Here is a 23,212-nt window from a genome sequence, read left to right on the forward strand (position 1 = left end):
ACTAGTTCAACGATTATGATGAATTACATAAAATGTTCTTGGAAAGATTCTAATAGGATAAGATAGTGGATAAATATCCTAATAAAGGTTAAAAACGTTGAAGAGAAAGGGATGCTATTTCAAGACTTAGCTCAAAAATTTTTGAATTTAAAGAAGTGATTATCAAATATAGCCAAGCCTTCTTAGGAAATGGCTATGCCTTGTTTCCTTAATTGATAGCAATAAGTAAGATTTTGAGGGCCAAGAAGGTTTCCTCCTAGTAGCCTTAGAATAGGACACAAGCAATATGATATCCAAGGAGGACCATGTCATTATTGAGGAATAAAGGCCATTATAATGGACCAAGTTGTGAATTATAGGTGAAACATTGAGCTAAGAGGGGCATATTCATGATAAGAAACCGTAATGAGATAGGGATTGAAGGAGTATAGCAGTAGCAAACTATGCCACCTCCCATGGCAATTGTTTTGGTAGAACTATCCTCGAAGGAGCAAAAGCATGTGATGTGCATGTGACCTATTTCTTTACAACAAAAACACACCAAATGTCCTTTTTGGAATAACATCTATTGTCTTCTCTTTCCATATTCATCCCCCCTCATCCATTTTGGTACATTTATTCTCCTAAGCATCTTCCTAAGGTCTTCCTCTCACTGTTGCTATCCTCATGTGCATTCGTCTTTATATGCCCTCTCCCTCTTCTAGTGGTAGTCAAGGATCTTGTCTAGTCAACATGTAATAATAGTAGCCATTGACCTCAATTTTTAGTGCTCCAACCTCTTCTCTTGCTCTATGCTTCTTGGGGTTTTCCAAACACTCTCTCTTCTTTAGTTTTTCCATCTTTTTATCCTTCTCGATAGCTATAGTCACGACTTCTTTCGAAGGTGTTGGGTTCCTTGATATTCAATTTCATATGCACTTCTCCCTATACCTTATTTATAAGATGCTTGAGTTCAAGCATAGTAGGGATCCTCTCTCTATTTTCTAATGAAGCATTCCACCTATCCCAATATCTAGTAAAATCCAATGCAATTCAACAAATTGTCCCTCTTTTTGTTGGCATAATTCAATCTTTCTCCACAAGTCTCATGAGGTCTTAATTCGTCTAAACTTGCCAAGGAAAGCTTGCTTTGTTGCATGTATTCCAATGGAGTAAGAGGCCTTTGTTGGTTCAAAAAGTTTTCATAATTCTCTAACCACTTTCTACCTTAGTCAAGAAGTTGGTGCTTGGGAAATATGCAACTTAGGAGGGGGTCACTTACATGATGCATTTGGCATTAAAGCTCTAGCTTCTCTTTGCATAAAAAAATTGCAACTTAGTAGTGGTGTCACTTATACAATGTATTGGGCACTGAAGCTCTAGCTTCTCTTAGAATTGTTGTAAATCCTCACCCTTTGATTCATTAAGTTTTAGAAATGAGTTAGCCATCTTAGCAACTCAAGAGCTAGCTATCCTTAGCACTAAAGTCACTTTCAGTGCTCTTAAGCGGGGACACTAGAAAAGATGGCACATGCACGACAAATAGAGAAAAACCTCTCCACCACACATAATCCAAACACAAAGGAGGATTGATAAGTATTTCTTAGTTAGTACTCGGCTCAACTAGTTCATGCTTAGACATTGAACCGTGATCCTCTTTCAAAACAATGATCCTAAACTCAAAATAATGATTCCAAACTCAAAAAAATGATCTTCTTTCAACTCCTCTTAGCCTTTGTGGTCTTCTTTCTATGGTAGAGCTCCAATAGGTACCTCTCTTCTCTCTCAAATTCCTCCCCAACATTGATAAGACTTAAATAACAACCACATAGAGCCACAAGGACTCGCTCTCAAACTCATGTTAAGTAAATGATCAATGCTCCTCCTTTTAGGCAATGACTCTCTCTCTCTCTCTCTCTCTCTCTCTCTCTCTCTCTCTCTCTCTCTCTCTCTCTCTCTCTCTCTCTCTCTCTCTCTCTCTCTCTCTCTCTCTCTCTCTCTCTCTCTCTCTCTCTCTCTCTCATTTCTTCTCTCTCTCTCTTCTCTCTCTCCAACCGCAAAGTCTTGAAGGGTATCCCTCTATCCTTTTGATTGGTGTGTGTACGCTTTCTTGTAATTAACTTCCACAAGTCACAATAATTGACAACCTTAGTCCAAACTCACTCTTTTTTAATCACGAACAAGAAATTTACCTTGTAGTAAGGTCTATAGGTGCATTACACTAACAACTCACTAAGAACAAAAACTCATGAAAATAATAGCACAAAGTCCAATTACTAAAATAAAATCATCAAAATTAGTATTTATACTTTCAATGACTCAAATTATCAAAGCAATCACTCAAATCGTCACGAATAAATACTTATACTATCACTCAAATTTTCACTTAAAAAATACTTATGCATTCAATTTACTTGTCTAGACAAGTAAAAGGATGTAAACCCAATCAACAATTCAATAGCAACTTGAAGCTACACCCTTCCTAATTTCCAGGCTCACACGTCACCCAACCTAATCAAAAGAAATGCCAAGATTATACCCCCAAGATTCAAATGGTCGTACAACTTCTTCTTGCATTGAAAACATTGTAGCTACAAACAACAAGATAGAAAATCAAAGCATTTTATCTCAAGCCATACACAATCATGGGTATTACAAAAAAGGCTCACTATAGAGGACATACTTTTCTCATATGCTAGTAAGAGGTATCATGACTCTCAACTTCTTTTTTTAATAAAAAATAAGTTGAAATATGACATCCAATTATGCATGAAAGAGTCAAAGAAAGAGAACACAAGAAGTACAATCAACCTCATCAAGTTATCTCATCAACATGTTGTCAGTCATAATGGATTGCTTTAATAGACTTGACTAAAACAATCATGAGATCAATGTAAGGGGAGTAAGCACAAAGCTTTCCCAAAGCTTTGTAGAAAGCTTCAAATATCTCACAATACAAAGCCTTTGTGAAACTATCTGCAAGGTTGTCCTATATTGGCGCATCGATCAAGTTAATCTCTCTTGTAGAGCGTCTCTCCTTGGCAAAATGATAATGCACCTCAATGTGCTTATTACGTGCATGGAACATTGGATTCGATGCAATTGTCAATGCATCAACTTATTTCTCCATTTTTTGTTTTTCATCCTCTAAAGCAACACATATTGGCTTCCAAGGTTAAGTGTATCATGAAAATCGAAGCCAAAGTAGAGTTTACTCTAACCCTTGCCATAGATGTACCTAGGTGGATGACCTCTCAATAGGAGACCTCTAATCTTGAGGAAATTGGCAACATAGAGTGAGCATCATTGAGATAGATACAAAATCATTGGCTCAACTTGGTCATCTCCTACAAAAGTTCCCAAATAAGGAGAAGGAGCACAACTTCCTGCATGTTGACCCCTAAAGATCAATGGGGATTTCAAGTTATTTATTAAGGTTATTTCTCTTGGATAAATGGGGATTATTCAAGGTTATGGCTCTTGAATTGTCTTTACCCAAGGTTCACACACACACACACACACACACACACACACACACACACACACACACACACACACACTCTCTCTCTCTCTCTCTCTCTCTCTCTCTCTCTCTCTCTCTCTCTCTCTCTCTCTCTCTCTCTCTCTCTCTCTCTCTCTCTCTCTCTCTCTCTCTCTCTCTCTATTTGGGCAATGGTAAAGTGGATGTTAAGGGGATTTGATTCCAACATGTCTCTCAGTATGTGTGTGTGTGTGTGTGTGTGTGTGTGTGTGTGTGTGTGTGTGTGTGTGTGCGTGTGCGTGTGCGTGTGCGTGTGCGTGTGCGTGTGCGTGTGCGTGTGCGTGTGCGTGTGCGTGTGCGTGTGCGTGTGCGTGTGCGTGTGCGTGTGCGTGCGCGTGCACGCGTGCACGCGTGTGCGCATGCACATGCACGTGCGTGCATGCGTGTGCATGTGTGCGTGCCATTTTGACATTGATTCATGATTGTGAGACAAATGAATGTAGATTTGAATATTCAAAATTAAGAAGGTTGATGTCAAGTCTCAATAAACTTTCTTGACATTTTATTACCTATGTATGTACCAAAAGGTGGAATTTTTGTATAAGGGTTTTATGCATATATTGGACTTGAGGATGATGGTGATACCATTCTAGAAGAAGTGGTTGGTCTCTAGGATGCCCATCAAGATACTATAAAAAGCAAATAAGGATGATATGAGGCAAAGTTTGTGCATTCTTAGAATTGAACTAACCATTAGGAAGCACAAATTCCTTGCATTCAATGACTTCTCCTTTGAGACAAAGGTCCTTGACTTGGATGGTGAGTACATCTCTCTCCTTCAATGAAATGGTTTACAAGTTGAGAAAAGTGGGGGGATATTTTTTTCATGTTATATTCCTAGACAGTAGGAAAATAACTTTTATTATGTGATTCTTATATCCCTATTGTGTTTATCCTCCTTGCAAGATATACATGTTTTCTTAAGCCATTTCTAATTGTGTTTATGTGTGTGGTTAACATACAAGTCACAATACATGGTTAGCACTTTGAGAAGTATGCATCTTTCTTGAAAGTTTGCCAATGTCTAATGTACCCCTTACATGGATTAGCTTATCTCTATCATGTGCCCATTGGTACTTATATATCCCTTTTGGTCCCTATCTATTTTTTAAAGCATGACTAGTGTGTGTATATTTTTGAATTGGTCCCTATCGATCTCTTTTTAGGATGATATTGTGCACTTTTGAATTGGTACTCATGTCATATTCTTTTGTTGAGATATGTTGGTTTCTCATGGATGTACAAGTCATGTTCTTGCAAATATTTGCACATGATAAAAGAAGCACACATGAATATGTCTCAACTTTGAGTCATTATCTCCTAGCCTACCAAAAGCTTTTTTAATTGTTATGAAGTTACTGATAAATTATGCTAAAGAGAAGATGAACATCACAACATATTGATCATGTATATATTGCTATGTTTAAGCATGATTATCTTGTGCATGCAATTACTTACTTACATTTTGATGGTTATAACGATTTGAATGGTAGTTTATAGAGCGTCACATGTATTGTTTTGCTCACATATAAAATGTACATTCAATATATGCTCCATTATGTTGTAGCTTTAAGTGACTTAAAAGATTACATCATTTTGTGTGGCACGTGCTATTTGTAGTGGGTAAGGCAGACTATTTGATCGATTTTTATGAGCAAAGAAAAGCAACCCTACAATAGCATGGTTGCCTCCCTTTCCTCACAAAAACACAAAATGGACAAGGCATATCCTCGTTAGCTTTACAATGATGCCAATAGCATGAAGTGTAGTTAGCGGGCTTGGCTAACAACACCAACTAGGCTACTAATATATGTTGTATGACAACCATGTAGTCTCGTGAATTGCACTATCATATAAATCTTTTTTTATATTTTCCTTGGTTTTGCCAACCCATCTAATTGGTCATGCTTTTTTGTTTGTAGCAACTCCACTCAAAATGACATGTAATCAACATGATGGTTTCGACCGAGAGGATGGTGTATATGTAGCTTACACACTAGATGTTAATAATGCTAGTATCTATTTTCCATTAAGTAATAATAATCAATAAGTAATTTGTGTTATTGCCAAGCAAAAAGAGAGGATGAAGGAATTGTATGTAGTCAAGGAGAAATAAGTGCCAACACAAGCCTAGCTTGTGAGAATACTTAGGATTACCTCATATTTTTTATGATGATGTGTGGGGGGGGGGGGGGGGGGGGTACTAGTGTTTTTATGTAATAAGTGATAAGTCAGTGGCCATGTGTTTTGTGAAATGATTTAATTATTTATATTTTGTCATTTATATCAACATCATTCTCAACAACGTTAAGCAAGAAGTACTCAATCAGTTCAAGGAAGCCCAAACACTCTTTCATGTCTTTTCCTATTCTTGCAATTTTTTCTTTTGACTTAGCAACAATGCCTATCTAATTGCAAGGCATCTAACCAAGCCTAACTATGGAAGACTACTTTTTATTAGAAGGACAAAAGTAATTGTTAATCATCCAGGATTTTTTTAATGTTGGTGCCACATTTAACATGCTCATTGCTTTCAAGTGCTAACTTCTACATCTTACAAAACCAACATTCATTTTCATTATCAAAATACCATTCAAGAAAGTGTTTAAGTCAAATTTCCATCCAATTAGTCTATCTTCAACCTAAAGAACTTGTATATAGATCCCCATGTTGTACAAAGAGAAGCATTATTGGTGTGTTTCCATTACCTCTACTACTTTATATATTGAGCTTCCTAGCTTCTCTATAACAATATGGTTTGTTTTTTCTAAAAGAGAAATGCACAATCATGCATCTATGAACACAATACAATACAATATCATCATTATATCCATAGAGATATACACACATTGTATATGCCCATGCACATATAATTGCATGTATAACTCAATGTTAAATCCTTTCATGCCTTTGATGCTAACTTAACTTGATGATTTAGCTAAAATAAATAAATATATATGGTGGGAACAATCCCAAGATGCCTTCAAGGCAAGTCCCACAAATCCAAGACTTGAACCTTTGACTCAAACTTGAAATCTTTGAAACACTTCCATTCCCCCCCCCTCCCCTCCCCCCCCCCCCCCCCCCCCCGCCACACACACACACACACACACACACATATTAATATGGTAGGAACAATCCCAAGAGGCCTTCAAGGCATGTCCCACAAATCCAAAACTTGAACCTTGGTGGATTCAAACTTGAAATCTTTGAAACACTTCCATGAAACATTCTACCCCGAGAGAGAGAGAGAGAGAGAGAGAGAGAGAGAGAGAGAGAGAGAGAGAGAGAGAGAGAGAGAGAGAGAGAGAGAGAGAGAGAGAGAGAGAGAGAGAGAGAGAGAGAGAGAGAGAGAGAGAGAGAGAGAGAGAGAGAGAGAGAGAGAGAGAGAGAGAGAGAGAGAGAGAGAGAGAGAGAGAGAGAGAGAGAGAGAGAGAGAACATGGTAGGAACAATCCCAAGATGCCTTCAAGGCATATCCTACAAATCTAACACTTGAATCCTAGTGGACTCCTTTGTAGGCACTTTTCTTTGGCAAAGAGAGGTGGTCTAGGGATCAAATATGTGATTTTCCCAAAGTAGTGAATGATCTCATAGGTCTTCTTGGTTTTTTGGGCAAGAGGTTCAACTTGTTTAAGTTCCAAGATACAATTTTCAACAATGCCATTCATGCAAGCCTCATTTCACCATGATCTCAAATACTTCACTTTACATGTTTCACTTTTTCTTAGAACTTCCAAGCTCCTATGCTACTCAATCATTTTGAAAACATGCTAAAGATTTATATGCCCAAGTGCAGACATGCTAATATCACTCCTCATATATTTATCCTTTCTAATATCTTTTAGTGCAAATGGCAATTACTTTGTTGACTTCACTCATTGTTCATTTTCTCATGCCTTGTATATGTATTGTGATTCATGTAATGATGACATGAGCTTACCATTGAATAGTTCTTTCTTGGTGGTGACTCGTCTTATGCTTTTCACTCATAAAAGTTACTCCACAAACATGGGAGATTGTGACATGAAAAAGGTCATCTCAAGGTTTCTATGTGTCATCAAGTAGTGGCCACACCAATATATTGTTAGATTCACTTAGATGCTACCTTTCCTTATTTGATGCCTTGTCCCAGATGCAAAAGAAGTTTCTTCTTACTTTTTGCCTTCTTCAATGTAACACATATCATTCAATGAAAAAAATGAATGCTTTGGAAAGAATCAATCTAGAATATTATGATAGATGATTCCATGATAGCATCTTCAATCTATTACAAGTATTTAGAAGATTTGATCAAAATGGTATTTTCATTGTTTATTTGTGCTTTTTATGAGCTAACTACGCTTTTTCATAATGCATGTTCCATATTATGGAGTTGCAGTATGTTCACATTCTTCAAGATATATACACTTGGCTCACACTAAGCTTGAGATACTTTAAGCCAAAAGTACATCACAAAATGGGTTGAGTCCAGAGAGACATGGTATGCTAACTCACATGTTGAAGATGTCACACACACACACACACACACACACACACACACACACAAAATGGGTTGAGTCCATGACATTAAAGTAGGCATGAGCCCATGGTGGCTATGATGTGAAGTTCCCATTGGAAAAACTCTATTCATTCTTGAAAGAGAAAGTATTTTATAGCCCCAAAAGTACATACTTCTCTTTCTTGCTTTACTTCTTATTTGGATGACATTTCAAAAGCGTGCAATGTAGCATAATGCTTACATATAGAGTTTCCACAAAGGGAAATAAGAAACTCTACTAAATCAAATAGAGCTATTTTAGTTTTATGTACTGTGTGGATGAAGTTTCTTCTCACAAATCAACTATAGCTATTCTAGTTGATGTACTACACTCGACTATGACTCTAGGGCTAACCTTGTTAGGAATGCTTCAAATCTTTTAAATTTATGCTTTAAGCACACTTTTATGAAGAGTAATAGGGTGACCCCACATTGCACACATTTTTTGGTCATAGTTTTACAAATATGACTAGGTAGAAGAGAGTTTTGGAAAGTTTTTTCATTGATGTGTTAGTATCACAAATGTAATCAAAGGGACCTCATTTTAGCATGCTCAAATAATCTCAAAAAAAGTCTTGTAAATATGATGGCGCTTCCTAGCTATGGATTAAGAATAATAATGGATCAAATCGGCTTTGTTCATGTGACCGAATTGGCCCCCTTACACGGAGGCAATCTCCTTTATTGACACATTGTTATATTCTCAATGACATTTTTCCATACAGTTATGCAACTATGGATATTTATGATCCTCAACTAGCAGTTCCATGATATTGTAGAGATGAGTTTATATCATTCATGCTAACTAGGCAATGCTTAATTGGCTATAAAGTCAAGGAGAAAGTGAAAAGGTTGATTTGTCCTTTAGCTACACTGAAAAGCTACAAATACTTATTCAAGTAGTCTTTTCTTGGAAAAAGGACCCTTTTATATTCTTTAGCGAAACTCAAGTATTCCAAGTTTAAAGACCAGAGTGATAAGCTTTTATGACGAGATGGTCAAGGACATGATGTAAAGAGTGGATACAACAACTTAACTTGTACTAAGTGATAAGCTTGTACAAGTGTTAAGAGTGGATGCAACTTAAAGGTGTGACATATGCAAGTTGCACACCTTGTCAACCCTGCACATGCAAAAACTTGGAAGTTGGTAGACCAATCTCAAAATGAGAAAGAAAGCATGCTAAAGAAGGGAGAAGTGCTTGTACCAAGTGTGATTAAAGCACATCACGCTTAGTTGTTGTAGTAATGGGAGTACCCCTTTGTTCACTTTCACAAGTCGTGTTTTCTCCAAGGTTGAATTCTACCTTGCTTGTTTATATGTTGTTTGCAACCACCATGATGGCTTTATGACTCCATTATACCTATGTGTGGTTCTCAATTAAATTGTATGAAGTTCAAGCCATAAGCATTTACAAGAGATAACCAAGACTGATAACTTGTAAAAAGTAGCACACTCAAGGGGTTTAATTGTTTCTTTCATGTGATTGTGCTCAATGTTCTCCTTTTGTTGGGTTGAGAGAGAGAGAGAGAGAGAGAGAGAGAGAGAGAGAGAGAGAGAGAGAGAGAGAGAGAGAGAGAGAGAGAGAGAGAGAGAGAGAGAGAGAGAGAGAGAGAGAGAGAGAGAGAGAGAGAGATGTGATAAGGTTGTACATTCTATGTGTGCAACGATTTCTTTTAGGCATCTCTATTTAGTAGACTGGAGTTTTTAGGTTGACTTACAAAATGTTGTAATTAGTCATGTTGGATTTGAGAGAGAGAGAGAGAGAGAGAGAGAGGACAAGGTGGGTTCCATTCCACTAAAATTGAAGACTTTCTACAAAATGCATGTTCCTATCACAATTGAGCATTTTGAAACGATAGTTGTGATAAAGGGGGGCAATTCCATGAGAAATTAAAAAGGATAAGTGTTCCTTGATCTAACATAGGATGTACAATCTTTGTATCTTTAAGAAAGAAGATTGAGAGTATGTGCTACTATTGAGGAGTCTTCATTGAATAAGGCTTCCAAGCTCTTACTTTGCTTTCATGTTCTTTAACATGTCAATGCTTTGTTAACAAGTTGGTTGATAGGATGTCGTATGGTGTGACACTCCAAGTACTTCACAAACTAAATATCACTGTAATGGAGCATCTTGAAATGATAGTTGTGACAACAAATACAAAGAGGAGCAATTCTATGAGAGATGAAAAAGAATAAGCATTCTTTGATCTAGAACAAGATGTGCAATATTTGCATCATTAAGATAAGACATTGAGAGGATGTGCAATACTGGCATTTTTAAGGTAAAACACAAAGAGGTTGTGTTAGAGTTGAGGAATGTTTACTAAATAAACTTTGCAAACTCTTATTTTGCTATCATGTTCTTTAACATGTCAATGTTTCACTGACAAGTTAGTTGATAGAGCATTGTATGTTGTGAGTGTGTGACTGACCCCATGTACTTCACAAACTCTTGACCGTAGTAACATTTTTTTACAAGGTGTTCTGGTGATCTTGATAGTATTTGAGGGTAACACCCATCTTTTACCTGAAGATGTAGCTTGCAAAGCTGCACAACTGTGGGTTTAATACCTTTGACCCTCCATAGCCCATACGTACTCTTGGTTCTTGGCTGTTCTAGCAATTTTACAGAACTTGTAACACATACTTGGGCCCAGAAACTCCACAAAACTCTCTAATTGTAGTGGGGGCCATACATTGGTAATTGGCCCTAGTAGCACTCCAAAGCTCTCTAGCACTTCCTTGGCTAAACCTTACAAGGAGGGCTTAATGGATGGTTGCCTCTTGAGTGTGTGAGAGAGAGGTAGAGAGCGAGCTCTCTAGATTCAAAGCTCGGGCCTTAGGAGATGACGGGAAAGAATATACCGGGGAGGCAGACAAAAGGGGCGTCGGGCGGCAGGGCATGTTGGGTGCACAGGAGGCAAGGCTAACATATATGCAGGGGGGTAATTAGAACTTACATGCTGATGAGCTTCGACAATCCTAGATTTACTGCTGAGTGGGGAACACCGACGAGGTCTGTGGGCTCTCAGACAAAACCAACGGTAGCGAGTGTCCTGCACATGCATCATAATCACCACCACCACCATCTTAAAACAAAATGGGGCTAAAATGGCACCTTTTTATCAAAATATGAGCTCATGGTCCGCTCAGTGCTGCCCAGTGCCCACATCTGTAAAATTAACCTAGTCAATTCCTTTTTGTTTCTTCTTAATGAAAAGAGCGGCTCAATCTTATCACAATGGTTGTCTTTTGGTTTCTTCTCAATGAAAAATAGGCTCAATCTTATCACCATGGCTGATTTTTCTGGTTGGTTTCTTTCTAAATGAACAGAGGCTGAAGCTGATCACAGTGGGCTAATGGCAGTCTTTTATCAAAGCATGGGCTGATGTAATGGGTTTGCTTTCATGGCTGGCTGCCCTCTGATCATGGCCGTTTTTTTGTTTCCCCTTGAAAAATGGTATGCTGAGAGTGGTAACTCTGGGTTCTCAGAATTGCCTAATGGGGTAAAGATACCCCTGCTTAAATCTCTTTCTGTTTCTTGGGTAGTATTGTTAGGCCTTTTATTATTTGGGTTTTGCCTGCCCACATCTCACCTGCCACTGGGGGTGGGCTCCTGAGTCGTGCTTGCGAGTTGTTGCCCTCTCTCCCTTTCCCCTCCTCCCTCCCCCCTGCCCCTCTCTCTCCCCCCCCCCTCCCCCTCCCCCTCCCCCTCCCCCCCCGCCCCCAACCCCCTTTCTTCATAATCTCTCAATCTCATCATCCAATGTGGATGGATTGATTTTCCAGCTTGTCATGCATTATTTCACCTCCACCCCACCCTCTCTCCCTCTCTCTCCTATCAGTTTTCCGCATCATCACACCTGGTTGACCCCTCCACCCAACATTATATCTCTCCCTTAGGGGCCTGTGATACTCTTTCCCGATCGCCCAGAAGCAGGAGCGTAGCTTGCTTCCCATCTCCTTGGGGTCCTTTCCTGAGCTCCCCTGTTTTCTTTCTTTCTACTCCATGTAAAAACAATCCCTCCCTCTCTCTTGAAAACAGGGGTGCTGCTCCTAACACCATAACTCAATACTTCCCCGGATCAGTGTTCGGTTGTTATTGCAGCAGCTCTAGGAAAAAAGGCTCCTGAAGAAGATCCCCTGCTTCCGTCATGAGGGCAACCAAGATTGTGGCTGCTGCAGCTGCATTGGGCAATATGCTCAATGGTTGGGACAGTGCAACACTTGCCGGTAAGATCTATGCGCTTTATCTCCCCTTTCAACTCCATTTGTGCTGCCCCACGTGATGATTGAATGGCTTACGATGCGAATGGATTATTATGGCACGTGTGCTTGTGAAGAGCTTTACCATCATTCACAGTCTATAAGCGTGCTCGTGGATCTGTACTCATGGGCACTGCAAGGTTGGCATTATTAATGAATGCATCGGCAGATGCATCTAGACAGGGTGGACATATTTCCTTGGCATCTTTAATTTCCTGAAGTTGCATTTGTGTAAGTAGGTCTTTGTACTACTAAATGTGGACAGCTACCCTAAAGCCTATGTTTCCAATATCAAGGTGCTGGATCTGGGCTATGCCACTTACTTTTTGAAGCTTGTATGATGCTTGCATGCGCAAGTGCATTTCCTTCTCCTCTATCTGCCGAGAATGACTATTTCTGTCACTGCTCGCCTAGTAGTTGAAATACAATGTGTTATGAATCAATTTCCCATTTGTGGTTGATCCATGATTAGAATTTGGGGTTAACTAAAAGTGCAATGCTCCCTGTCTCCCTCACACTTGATGTGCCTTGGACTTGTGTTCTTCCAGCCTCAGTGGTGAAACCTTTGGAGATTATTCTAAAAGACAAAAATCCGGTAACACAAATAACTGTAGCCATCATTCAGGTGCTCTGGATGAAGTGTGAGGATTCCTCACAGTTGAGAGAGAAATGACAGAGACCAATTTACTACGATAAGCATACTTTTTGAGCATTACCAAGAGTACAAGGCACTGACAGATACAGAGAGAGGACCATACATTATACATTCAATAGCGTCTAAATAATGTTGGAGATCTGCAGTTCCACTCACAAGTTTGCCATTCTCTACTTCCTTCTCCTTTCAACTCTGCATCTTGTTTCACTATTTCTATTTCATTCCTCTTTTTCCTCATCTCTTCTCTTCTCCTTCTCTTATTGGTCCTCATAACTCAAATGGCCTTTAGGTTTTTTGCCATACATTCGTGGTGGCAGATTGAAAGGCCAGCTTCTTTCAAACATGATCTGTCAGATGCACAGAACGGGATCCCCACCTTTTCAGGTCCTTTCTGCAGCTGCCCTTTCTCTTTTGACAGCTCTGCTAACCATCCCATCAGACCAATGCTCTTTTCTGTAGGAAGCGGCTCAAGAACTCAAAGTATCATCCACCAGGAGGGCAACAAAGATGCTGCTGCAGCTCAGTGTGCACAGTTTGAATGTGTTGAGATTTTGCTGTTTATCACTGCCTGACTGTCTCTATCTTGAGCTTCTTGCATTACCATTGCCCATCCATGGACTGATTGTTTAACATCTCCCATCAAACAACTGTGTGTCTTTAGCTTGAGCTTCTTGCATCAGTCTGCAGATACATCTCAGCCTACCAAGATTCTGGTAGCATCTGGCCTTTACAGATCGGCTCTAATCTTGTCGATCCCACATTAATGGGCTTTTTTTGTGTTCTCTTATTGTTTCATGAAGAAGTTCCGCCTGCTTTTACGGCCAGGGGGAGATAGCTATAGTTGCAAGCTCTTTAGGTATCTGGTAATGTCTCATTGTCTGCTTCTACAAGGACTTTAGATGTTAACCCTATGTACTTGTTTTCTTTATTTTGTTCACAGGTGCTTTGCTTTACATAGAACCTGAATTCAGCTTGGATGCACAGCCTGTCCTTGAAGGCTCTGTTGCAGCTGCTTCGCTTGTTGGGGCCGCACTCAGTACTACATTTGCAGGGTCTGGTGCAGATTGGCTTGGTCGACGCAAGATGCTATGCTTCTCTGCCACTCTTTATTGTATCGGTGCTTTGCTGATGTTGTGGTCGCCAAATGTGTACATGCTCTTGGCAGCTCGATTAGTGGATGGTGTTGGTGTTGGACTGGCTGTGACAGTTGCTCCATTGTACATTTCAGAAGTTTCTCCAGCAGAGATACGAGGAGAATTGAACACCTTACCACAACTTTTGGGTACAAGTGGAATGTTTCTGGCATACTGTATAGTGTTTGGGCTTTCATTAACGAGTAGTCCTAGTTGGAGAATCATGCTAGGAATCATTCTTATACCTTCTGCCATCTACTTGACTCTTGGGCTTTTCTTCTTGCCTGAGTCTCCAAGGTGGCTAGTAAGCAAGGGAAGAACAAAAGAGGCAAAACAAGTTCTTCAACGGCTTCGCAACAAGGAAGATGTCTCAGGTACTTCTTTATTGATTGTTACTGTATTTATTGGACCTGACTCGGCTTTATAAACATAAAGAGGGCATAGTCTGCACTGTTCAGAGAACACAGGTCTTCTGCAGCTTTTATTCATTGCATCTCTTGCTCATTGAGGCAATCTAAATGTGGAATTTAAGAGATACAAAGCTAATTAAAGAAGTCCCTTTCTAGAGAACATTCAGCACTTCTCTTTATGCCTGCCTGCACTTGCTTGTCATATTTCCTGTGTGACAATAAATCATGTGACAGCCCCCATACAAATGCTTAGGTCAACTCCTATATCTCCTGTGTGTTGGATGGCATTTCCGGACAGGCTCCAAATTTGTGAGTGATAGTACATTTTGCATGGTCAATTCAGGTCATATGATGTTACCTGTGTTACTTAGAGATGGTTAAGGAAATATCTAATTAATATCCTCTTGGATTTTTGGGTATGAAGACCTGGGTCATAAAAGAAGAGAGCCAGACAAGAGAAAGATGAGGAGAGGATGCATGGTTTTTCAAACTTGAGATAGGAGTGCTTTGTTTTAGAGCTGTTTTATTGACTCCAGCACAATCTCCAAGAAGTTGAATGTTTTGGTGTTGGGTTGTCTTGTTTTGAGGTCCATTTTCAGTTGCATAAATAAGTCCCTTTTACTGAACTATCGGTAATTGAATTTTTATAATTAATAATGTTCTCTGTTCTTTGTGTCAGGGGAGATGGCTCTTCTCGTAGAAGGACTTGGTGTGGGAGAAGATGCTTCTCTAGAGGAGTACATCATTCAACCTGCTGATATCATTGGAGATCTCGATGACATAAATGAAGATGAGATGGATAGTGCGATCAAACTCTTCACCCCTGAGGATGGAACGGCATGGATTGCAAAGCCCATTTCCAGTTTGACTGGCTCACAAGGTTTCCTTTCAAGACCTGCAAGCATCATTGAGCAAGCTACTCCACGGCTTGCAAGTGTACCCCTTATGGATCCCATGGTTACTTTGATGGGGAGCCTCAAGGGGACTTTTGCCGATCACTTTCATGCATTTGGAAGTATGCAAAGCAACACACAAGGTCATCATTTTGAAGCTTTTAATGATGATAAACACGAAAATGGTGATGAAGAAAGTCAAGCAAGAGCACATGAAGCAAGTGGTTACCACTCCGAGGAGGGGATGGCTGGAGACATGGATGAAAGTCTGACAAGTCCTCTACTTTCAAGGCACAGTAGTGGACATTGGGAAGATTCAGAACTTCCTAGAGCTGATTCCGTTGCTGGGAAGCCGAGTCCTCGAAGTGGCTTACCAACCAGTATTGCTCCACATGGAAGTTTCCTTGGTTCAGTTGGAAGTGTGGGCATTGGGGGTGGCTGGCAACTGGCATATCAATGGACAGGTCCTGAAGGGACTGAGAGCAAGCCGGACCAGGGAAGCTATAAAAGAATATTTCTCCTACAGGAAGGTCCTGCAACTGATGCACCTCGTATCGGCTCAACATACTCTCTCCCTCGCTTTGGCAGCACAGTGGGGGAGGTAGAGTCAATACCAGCAGCTGCATTAATAAGCAGGCCCTCACAGTATGGGAAGGACATTACTTTGGAGAATCAAGTGGGTCCTGCACTCATCCATCCATCAGAAACTGCCACAAGAGGGCCAGCGTGGTCTGAACTTCTTGAAGGTGGAGTAAGACAGGCCCTTATTGTTGGTGTAGTTTTGCAAATTCTTGAGCAGGTAAATCCAAGTTACATCATCATTTTGTGTCATGAGCTGTTTTGGTCACTGTATGTATTCTGGTGTCCTGCTAACTTAAACATGTGCCTTTTTTCAGTTTGGTGGAATAAATGCTGTACTCAACTTCACCCCAGAGATACTCCAGGAGTCTGGCGCTGATGTGCTATTGTCTCGCATAGGCATTGGATCAGATTCAGCTTCAATTTTAGCCAGTGCATTGACACAGTTGGTTTCCATTCCATTCATCATGATAGCGATGCGCTACATGGATGTACTGGGAAGAAGGTATGGTTAAGCTCAGTTGGTTTACTTCCAGATGGGCAGCCTTAGCTTTTCATAAACTGAGATTGCTTGTTGTGGTTGGCCGCAGAACAATCCTGTTGACTACGCTTCCAGTCCTAGTTCTAGCCTTACTGTCTCTCATTATCATCAACATTGTGCCAGCAAGTGATGCGGTTTTCGCTACAGTATCAGTTCTGAGTGTTGCTGTTTATGTTATAACTTTTGTAACCGGATTTGGTCCTATTCCAAACATGCTCTGCGCTGAGATTTTTCCTACAAGAGTACGGGGAGTGTGCACAGGGATCTGCCAAGCAGCCATGTGGATAACAAACATTTTGGTTACTGAGTTGTTCCCTGTCCTAGATTCATCCCTTGGTATTGCCAGAACATTTGCATTTTTTGCAGTATTCTGCTTTATTGCATGGATATTTGTATTCATGAAAGTGCCAGAAACAAAGGGGATGCCTTTGGAAGTCATTGTGGAGTTCTTTGCACTGTCTGCTGCGGGCAAAAAGAAGACAGCGGTGGAGAATGAGGAGGGAAAAGAGGCCTTGGAAGTTTGATATACCATTTTTGCAGGGGGAATCTGACAGCTTTAACATGTTGAGGTGGCTTTTTTTTCTGGCATTTGGTCCATCTTGACATCATGAGGTGCCTGGGCAGTACACTTAACCTCGATGCGTGTTGGTGTTGGAAAAGGGGGACTGGACCATTCCACACGTCAATATATGAATGGCAATGAGCTCTGAGCAGAGAATAGAACTGCCACTATTTACAGACTCTGACAGTTAAATAACAGCTGCAAATAGTTTCTTCATCTTTGTTAAATCAGTTAGGATGGACTTTATGGAGGGACCCATCATTCACGTGCACTGAGAGAGTGAAGTTTTGCTGGTTGCTTAGAGAATAAAGCAGGGGCATTTTTTGACCATTGATGACAGATTGCTGCGGGCAGAGCGCATTTACTGTGGAGGCACTAATTAGTTTTGATTCTAACTCAATTATGTGAAGCCATTTATGTCAAATAGACCTCCACTTTGTATATTTTTTCAAGTTTTGAATGAAATGACATGATTTTATCAATCCCAAGTGGAGAGCAGAAATGTTCCCTCGTGTTGTTCTAGTTGGCCCAGGTAAAATCTTCATCGAGGCACATGTGTTAGGATTGAATCTGATTTTCAAATCTCTACACACTGCTTGTGCCAGTGTTTTCAAGAACCTTGCAGTTAATGTATTGCGGTAGTTATTCATATGACAAAAATGCAAACACCTATTTGCTTATGGGTTTGTGACTCATTGCCAAGTGCTGAACTCCCTTTGCAAAGTCTAGCGTGTAGGGCTCACAAAGATTATCTGCACATGCTGCAGATGTTGGTGGTATGCTTTCTCTTTGAACCCTTCCTTATTCATTAAGGACTACTGCCCCCATATCCACTAAATTTACTGTGGTAGAGCGAACGGCCAAAACAATTAACTTCCACAATCATAAAATATTTCAAATCACCAGCTTCTGACAGGATCTTAACCAATTATATGCCATGATTCACTCACTACATACACACAGCAAGCAATTTTGCGCTGTCGCAAGTGCTCTGTGTTTCTAATGGGGTTTCAGGCCGGCGATATGACGAGCGAGCGATTCGCGAATTGGATCAAAGCTGTGTGTGCTTGATTCGCTGTAAAGATCTTGTGTACTGGGCTATTAGTTTTTGCATGACTATGTCGACTTTGGCACGACATTATCTCCCACTGCCAGGCCTCAGTGAAACGCTACCACCATATCACTACACGGGAGTGAAGCAAATTCCCAGCGTCAGGAGACGGGAGTGAAGCGACAAGGGGGGGGGGGGGGGGGTTCTCAGTTGTGATAACTCGAAGTTTTTCGTGTGTCCCTTCAGAATGAAGCATGTAGTGCCCCTTATGCCTTGGAGCATTATCTATACTATTAGTTAAGGAAAGGTGAGGAGCGAGTGCCACTTGGCAGCCCCCCACCTCCCCCACAAAAAACAAAGAGAACACGGGGGCGGGTGCCACGCGTCCAGCAACCAACCCTCCCCCCCCAAAAAAATCACGCCCGCCCAGGCGCGAAGCGCCGGGGCGATCCTAGGCGCGGAGCGCCTAGTGATCATTGTTGGGGTGGATTGAGGTTATTGGTGGGCAAACTTGAGTTGTCGCTTAGGCAGCTTTTCGAGAATATACATGCCACAGTATTGTGGGGCATAAGTTAGGTGGTGATTAGAGCCCCCCCCAAGATGTGACATCACTTGAAGGAGCGAAAGGATTGATTGTTTGGGTCCCAACCAAGGCATCTGGCTAGCTCGGTGCCCCCTAAGATGTGACATCACTTGAAGGAGTGAAAGGATTGATTGTTTGGATCCAACCAAGGCAACTAGCTAGCTCGGTGCCTTGTCAACTACCTAGGATGTGGTGCGCAATCCTTTGGGGCGTACCTGGTGGGTGGGACTAAAAGGTTGAATCCTATTTTATTAGCAAAGTTCTTGTGGGCATGGACTTGACACTTCTATAAAGACAAGTATATTGACCAAAAATTCTTTTTTGTTAATTGAAATCAATTGTGCATTATCAATTGCTAAGGGAAGCGCTTTAAGGAACTCCTGCTCAAAATAGAAGCAAGGAACTTATGTGTTAATCATAGCATGATATTAGATAGAAAAGTATAGTGTAGTTGGTGAGTGGATAGAAAGTGAGAGGATAGAGGTCCTAACAACCTCATCCTATAGTTGAATGGCCATGATCCATTAAGTAACTTCCACTTTGAGATCTCATAGAGGTGTTAAATAGAAGCTAGAAGTGGAGCTTGTGATGCCTGCGCTTGCTATCTAACAAAAAAGCATCACTCCATGACCCAAATGTGGGATTGGTTTGTCAAGAAGGCATAGCTATTGGCCCCAAGGGTATAGCATAAATTTGATTGGACATTTGTAGCAATTGACCTTACATCCTCTCCATTCATGAGTTGACTATGTTAGAAGTATAGCATGGGAACCCTATGTAAGCAAGGGTGCATGAGGGAAGGTGAGGTGTGAATGGATTGAACGGCAAGGGAAACCCCTAGCCCTACCCTACAATGAGGCTATATAAATAGCCTAAAGGTCACTATGAGAGAGTTTACCTTAGTTGTACTTGAGCAACTTACTAAGCAAGATTCTTTTCTTGTACTCCAGCTCTCTTCTCCCTCTTATACACACATTTTTATGCTCTCACTCTAATGTTTCAATATGTGGTATCAGATCCATCTTTGATCCAACAAGCTTCCTCCAACTCCATCTTGACCTAAGTGCACACGAGTGTGGTTTCTCACTTGACCCTCTCAACCTCCATAGCCAAAACTAGAAGAACACTCGATGGAGGACTTGGTGAGGGCAAAGGAGGCCATTTCAAGCTACAAACCTCCATGACTCAGGATGCATCGACATGGCACCTAGAACCTCCACATTGTGTGCTCTAAAGCTCGACATAGGAGAAAACACAAAAACATGCGCAATTTGGGAAGCATGGACTTCAGTGATCGGGTGTGACTTGCAGACGGTGCAATCTTGGCGGGCTTCATGTGGCTTTGTTAACCCACTAACTCATTGAGGGGGGGAACACCTTACATGGTATGTATTCCAATCCCACCTTGGCATCGAGGGGGAGTGTTAGAAGTATAGCATGGAAACCTTGTGTAAGCAAGGGTGCATGAGGGAAGGTGAGGTATGAATGGATTGAAGGGCAGGGCAGTCGAAACCCTAACCCTTGCATATGAAGAATTGTTATGAGCATGATTTAAAACATGAACTTAATCTAGAAAACTTTAATTGGGCCTTAGAATTTTGAGTTGCTTTTGCCAAGTCAATAGTAAGTAACTTGCATTCTAGATTTCAAGATAATTTCATACTTAATTGTTTTAAAATACGTGTGCTTGTATAGCATCCAATATTGGCCTTTTAAAACTATGGAATCCAAGAGATAAATCAATTAACTTCATTTTATAGTTCACCTAAAAATCTAAATATAGAGTAATTACTCACAATGATAGAAGTTGATGAGTTTAAGAAAGAATTTAGAAATTTCAAGCATTAAGCTAGAGATTGGGTATGATTCACATTGCCAGAGATAACTTTCGCACTTGCTTGCAATAGTATGTGGAGGGATGCTTATCTAGATGTTCTTACTTTGTCAAGTAGCTCTTGTCCAATGTTTGAGCATTGCTATTTGTTGTGAGAGAGGTTTTAGTGCTCGAATTGTGATAAAGAGTGAGCTGTGTAATCGTTTGGAGATTAAGAGTTTAGATGCATTAATGAAAAACTTTTTTGAAGGGCCTTTTAAGTTTAGAGACAAGGGGTTCATTGAGAGTATGGACTTATGGGCTGAAAAAACACATTGATGTTTATACACAACACAATGAATTTTCTCATTGATTTTGCAATAAATTTGCATATTCATAAGACATTGATTTTGTTATGGCCTATGATGATGTTGAAGTCATTATGCATTATTTCCGCTGGCAGAATTTCTTTTCTTTGCATCCGTATTTATTGTATTCTTAAAAAGTAAAATTTGTGTATTTTTTCTCTATGTTTGACTCTTTTCAATGCTAAATTTATTTTTCCCTCGATTGCTTCTATCTTTTGAGTAGAAAGCTTTCACATTTGTTTTTAGATGATGGTTGCTTTCAATAAAGTGTGATTGACTTTAAAAAAATGTTTTTTATTTTTGGTTTATTTCATTATGTTCTCTTTCATGATAGTTTTGTTTTTTAATTTTTGTATCATAGTTGTTTTCAATAAAACGTGCTTAACTTTTTTAAAAGTTTTTTGTTTTGGTTGTATTTCATTATGTTCTATGTTTTTTTTTCCCCTTTTTGTTTTTTCTATGCACTATACTTCTTTAAGGCCATAGACCCATTAAGAGAGATAGAAACCACCTACATACATTTATTTTTTACTATTAAAATTTTAGATAAGTAGTGTAGATCAAGCTACTTAATGATAATAAGGATTTTTATTTCTAAGGTGTAAGAGATAAGTAATTGAACAAATTCCAAGGAAAACTTTGAAATATAGACCCTTTCAAATAATGTAAAAAAGGTGTTTATCCTTTCATTAGAGATGTAAAGGGGATCAGGCCGATTCAATCCATAGGATAAAGGGAATTGAGCTGGTTCAATTTGGAATGTAAAGGTTTTGGATGTTTCAAAATTTATGGAATTGCCATAGGCTAAGGGAAGTGCTTTGAGGAACTCATGCTCAAAATGGAACTAAGGAACTTGTGTGTTAATCATAGTATTAGTCTTAAAATTAAAGTACTATACTAGGTGAGTGGATACAAAGCGAGTGGAGAGAGGCCCTAATGACCTCATCCTATAGTAGAATGGACTTGATCAATTAAGTAACTATTCCACTTTGAGATCCCATAATAGAGGTTTTCAATAGGAGCTAGAAGTGGAGCCAATCCCATTTTAGGGGAACGGTGTGATGGTTGTGCTTGCTAGACAAAAAAAACACATCATTCTCTATGAGCCAAATGTTGGATTGGTTTGTCAAGAAGACATAGTCGTAGGCCCTAAGGGTATAATGTGAATCCGATCAGACAACTATAATAATTGACCTCACTTCCTCTACAAGGTAAAAATCCATTCTTGAGTTGGCTATAATCTCAAATCCAAATTGAGTTTATGAAAATGGTTGATTGGGATCCTTTTGATGGCTTAGTTGACCACCAAAAAGGTTGCTCAATGACTTTGCATCATTGCTTAATTGAACTATGATGCAATTCATATTATGGTGTGCATAAATAGCATGTGTTTATGCACAATAGACATGTCCATTAAAGTGGATAGGATGGTCTATGTGCAAGTGGTTGGATGTACTTTATTTGAGTAGTTTAAGCTAAAGCATAGGCTGGCTTTAGCGAAGGGTCTAAGTGACCTTGATAGTCAATGCCACTAATTAGTTTGGTGATGATCTTGGATTAAAGTGGGTTCCAAGGATAGTAGGATTTTTGGATATATATGACTTGGGTACAAAACTCCACTTGCATGTATTTCTTACTTATTTCAAGAGTGTTTTGGAGCTTAGCAGAGGAGGCTATTGTAGTATGCGAAGGCATTGAAAGATCAAAGAAGTGACAATCTATTCTTTGAGAGAGAGAGAGAGAGAGAGAGAGAGAGAGAGAGAGAGAGAGAGAGAGAGAGAGAGAGAGAGAGAGAGAGAGAGAGAGAGAGAGAGAGAGAGAGAGAGAGAGAGAGAGAGAGAGAGAGAGAGAGAGAGAGAGAGAGAGAGAGAGAGAGAGAGAGAGAGAGAGAGAGAGAGAGAGAGAGAGAGAGAGAGAGAGAGAGAGACCTAAATTTTGTCATTGTCATTCCAATATGGGATTTTGATTGTTGAGCAAATATTAGCCCTCTACTCAACTATAGGTTGCCAACAAACTGTGTAGATAGTTAAAAGTGATTTGTGTGCTTTTTTTCTTTTTGGCTTCTTAATTCAAGATTTCCTTCATCTTATGTCCATTAATACTAATGAAAAAAAACAAGCATATTTTGGCTATATTTAGCTTATTAGTCAGGTTGGTGATTTGAAGGAGTGAAAGTGGGCATATGAGACGTGGACTTTAATGCCCTATAGCATCTTATTCTCCCATTAGCAAACCATTAGAGGTGGTAGCCACCAATGCAAGCCCATGGATATTGCAAGTGAGGTCACAATGAGGT

At 39.9% G+C, this 23,212-nt stretch overlaps 1 protein-coding gene across 1 annotated transcript; it reads left to right on the top strand.

The window, feature by feature from the left end:
• The first annotated feature begins 11,777 nt into the window (after window positions 1–11,777).
• LOC148013728 (monosaccharide-sensing protein 2-like) lies at window positions 11,778–17,589 on the top strand. Its single transcript, XM_087667592.1, has 5 exons — window positions 11,778–12,295; window positions 13,924–14,490; window positions 15,206–16,218; window positions 16,316–16,503; window positions 16,589–17,589. The coding sequence occupies exons 1-5, from the start codon at window positions 12,217–12,219 to the stop codon at window positions 17,061–17,063; spliced, it is 2,322 nt and encodes a 773-aa protein (XP_087523718.1). The 5' UTR covers window positions 11,778–12,216; the 3' UTR covers window positions 17,064–17,589.
• The last annotated feature ends 5,623 nt before the right edge of the window (window positions 17,590–23,212 follow it).

This window comes from Lygodium microphyllum, chromosome 26 (assembly GCF_053477565.2).
Source record: "Lygodium microphyllum isolate KBCC chromosome 26, Lygodium_microphyllum_v1.1.10, whole genome shotgun sequence".
Lineage (NCBI taxonomy): Eukaryota > Viridiplantae > Streptophyta > Polypodiopsida > Schizaeales > Lygodiaceae > Lygodium > Lygodium microphyllum.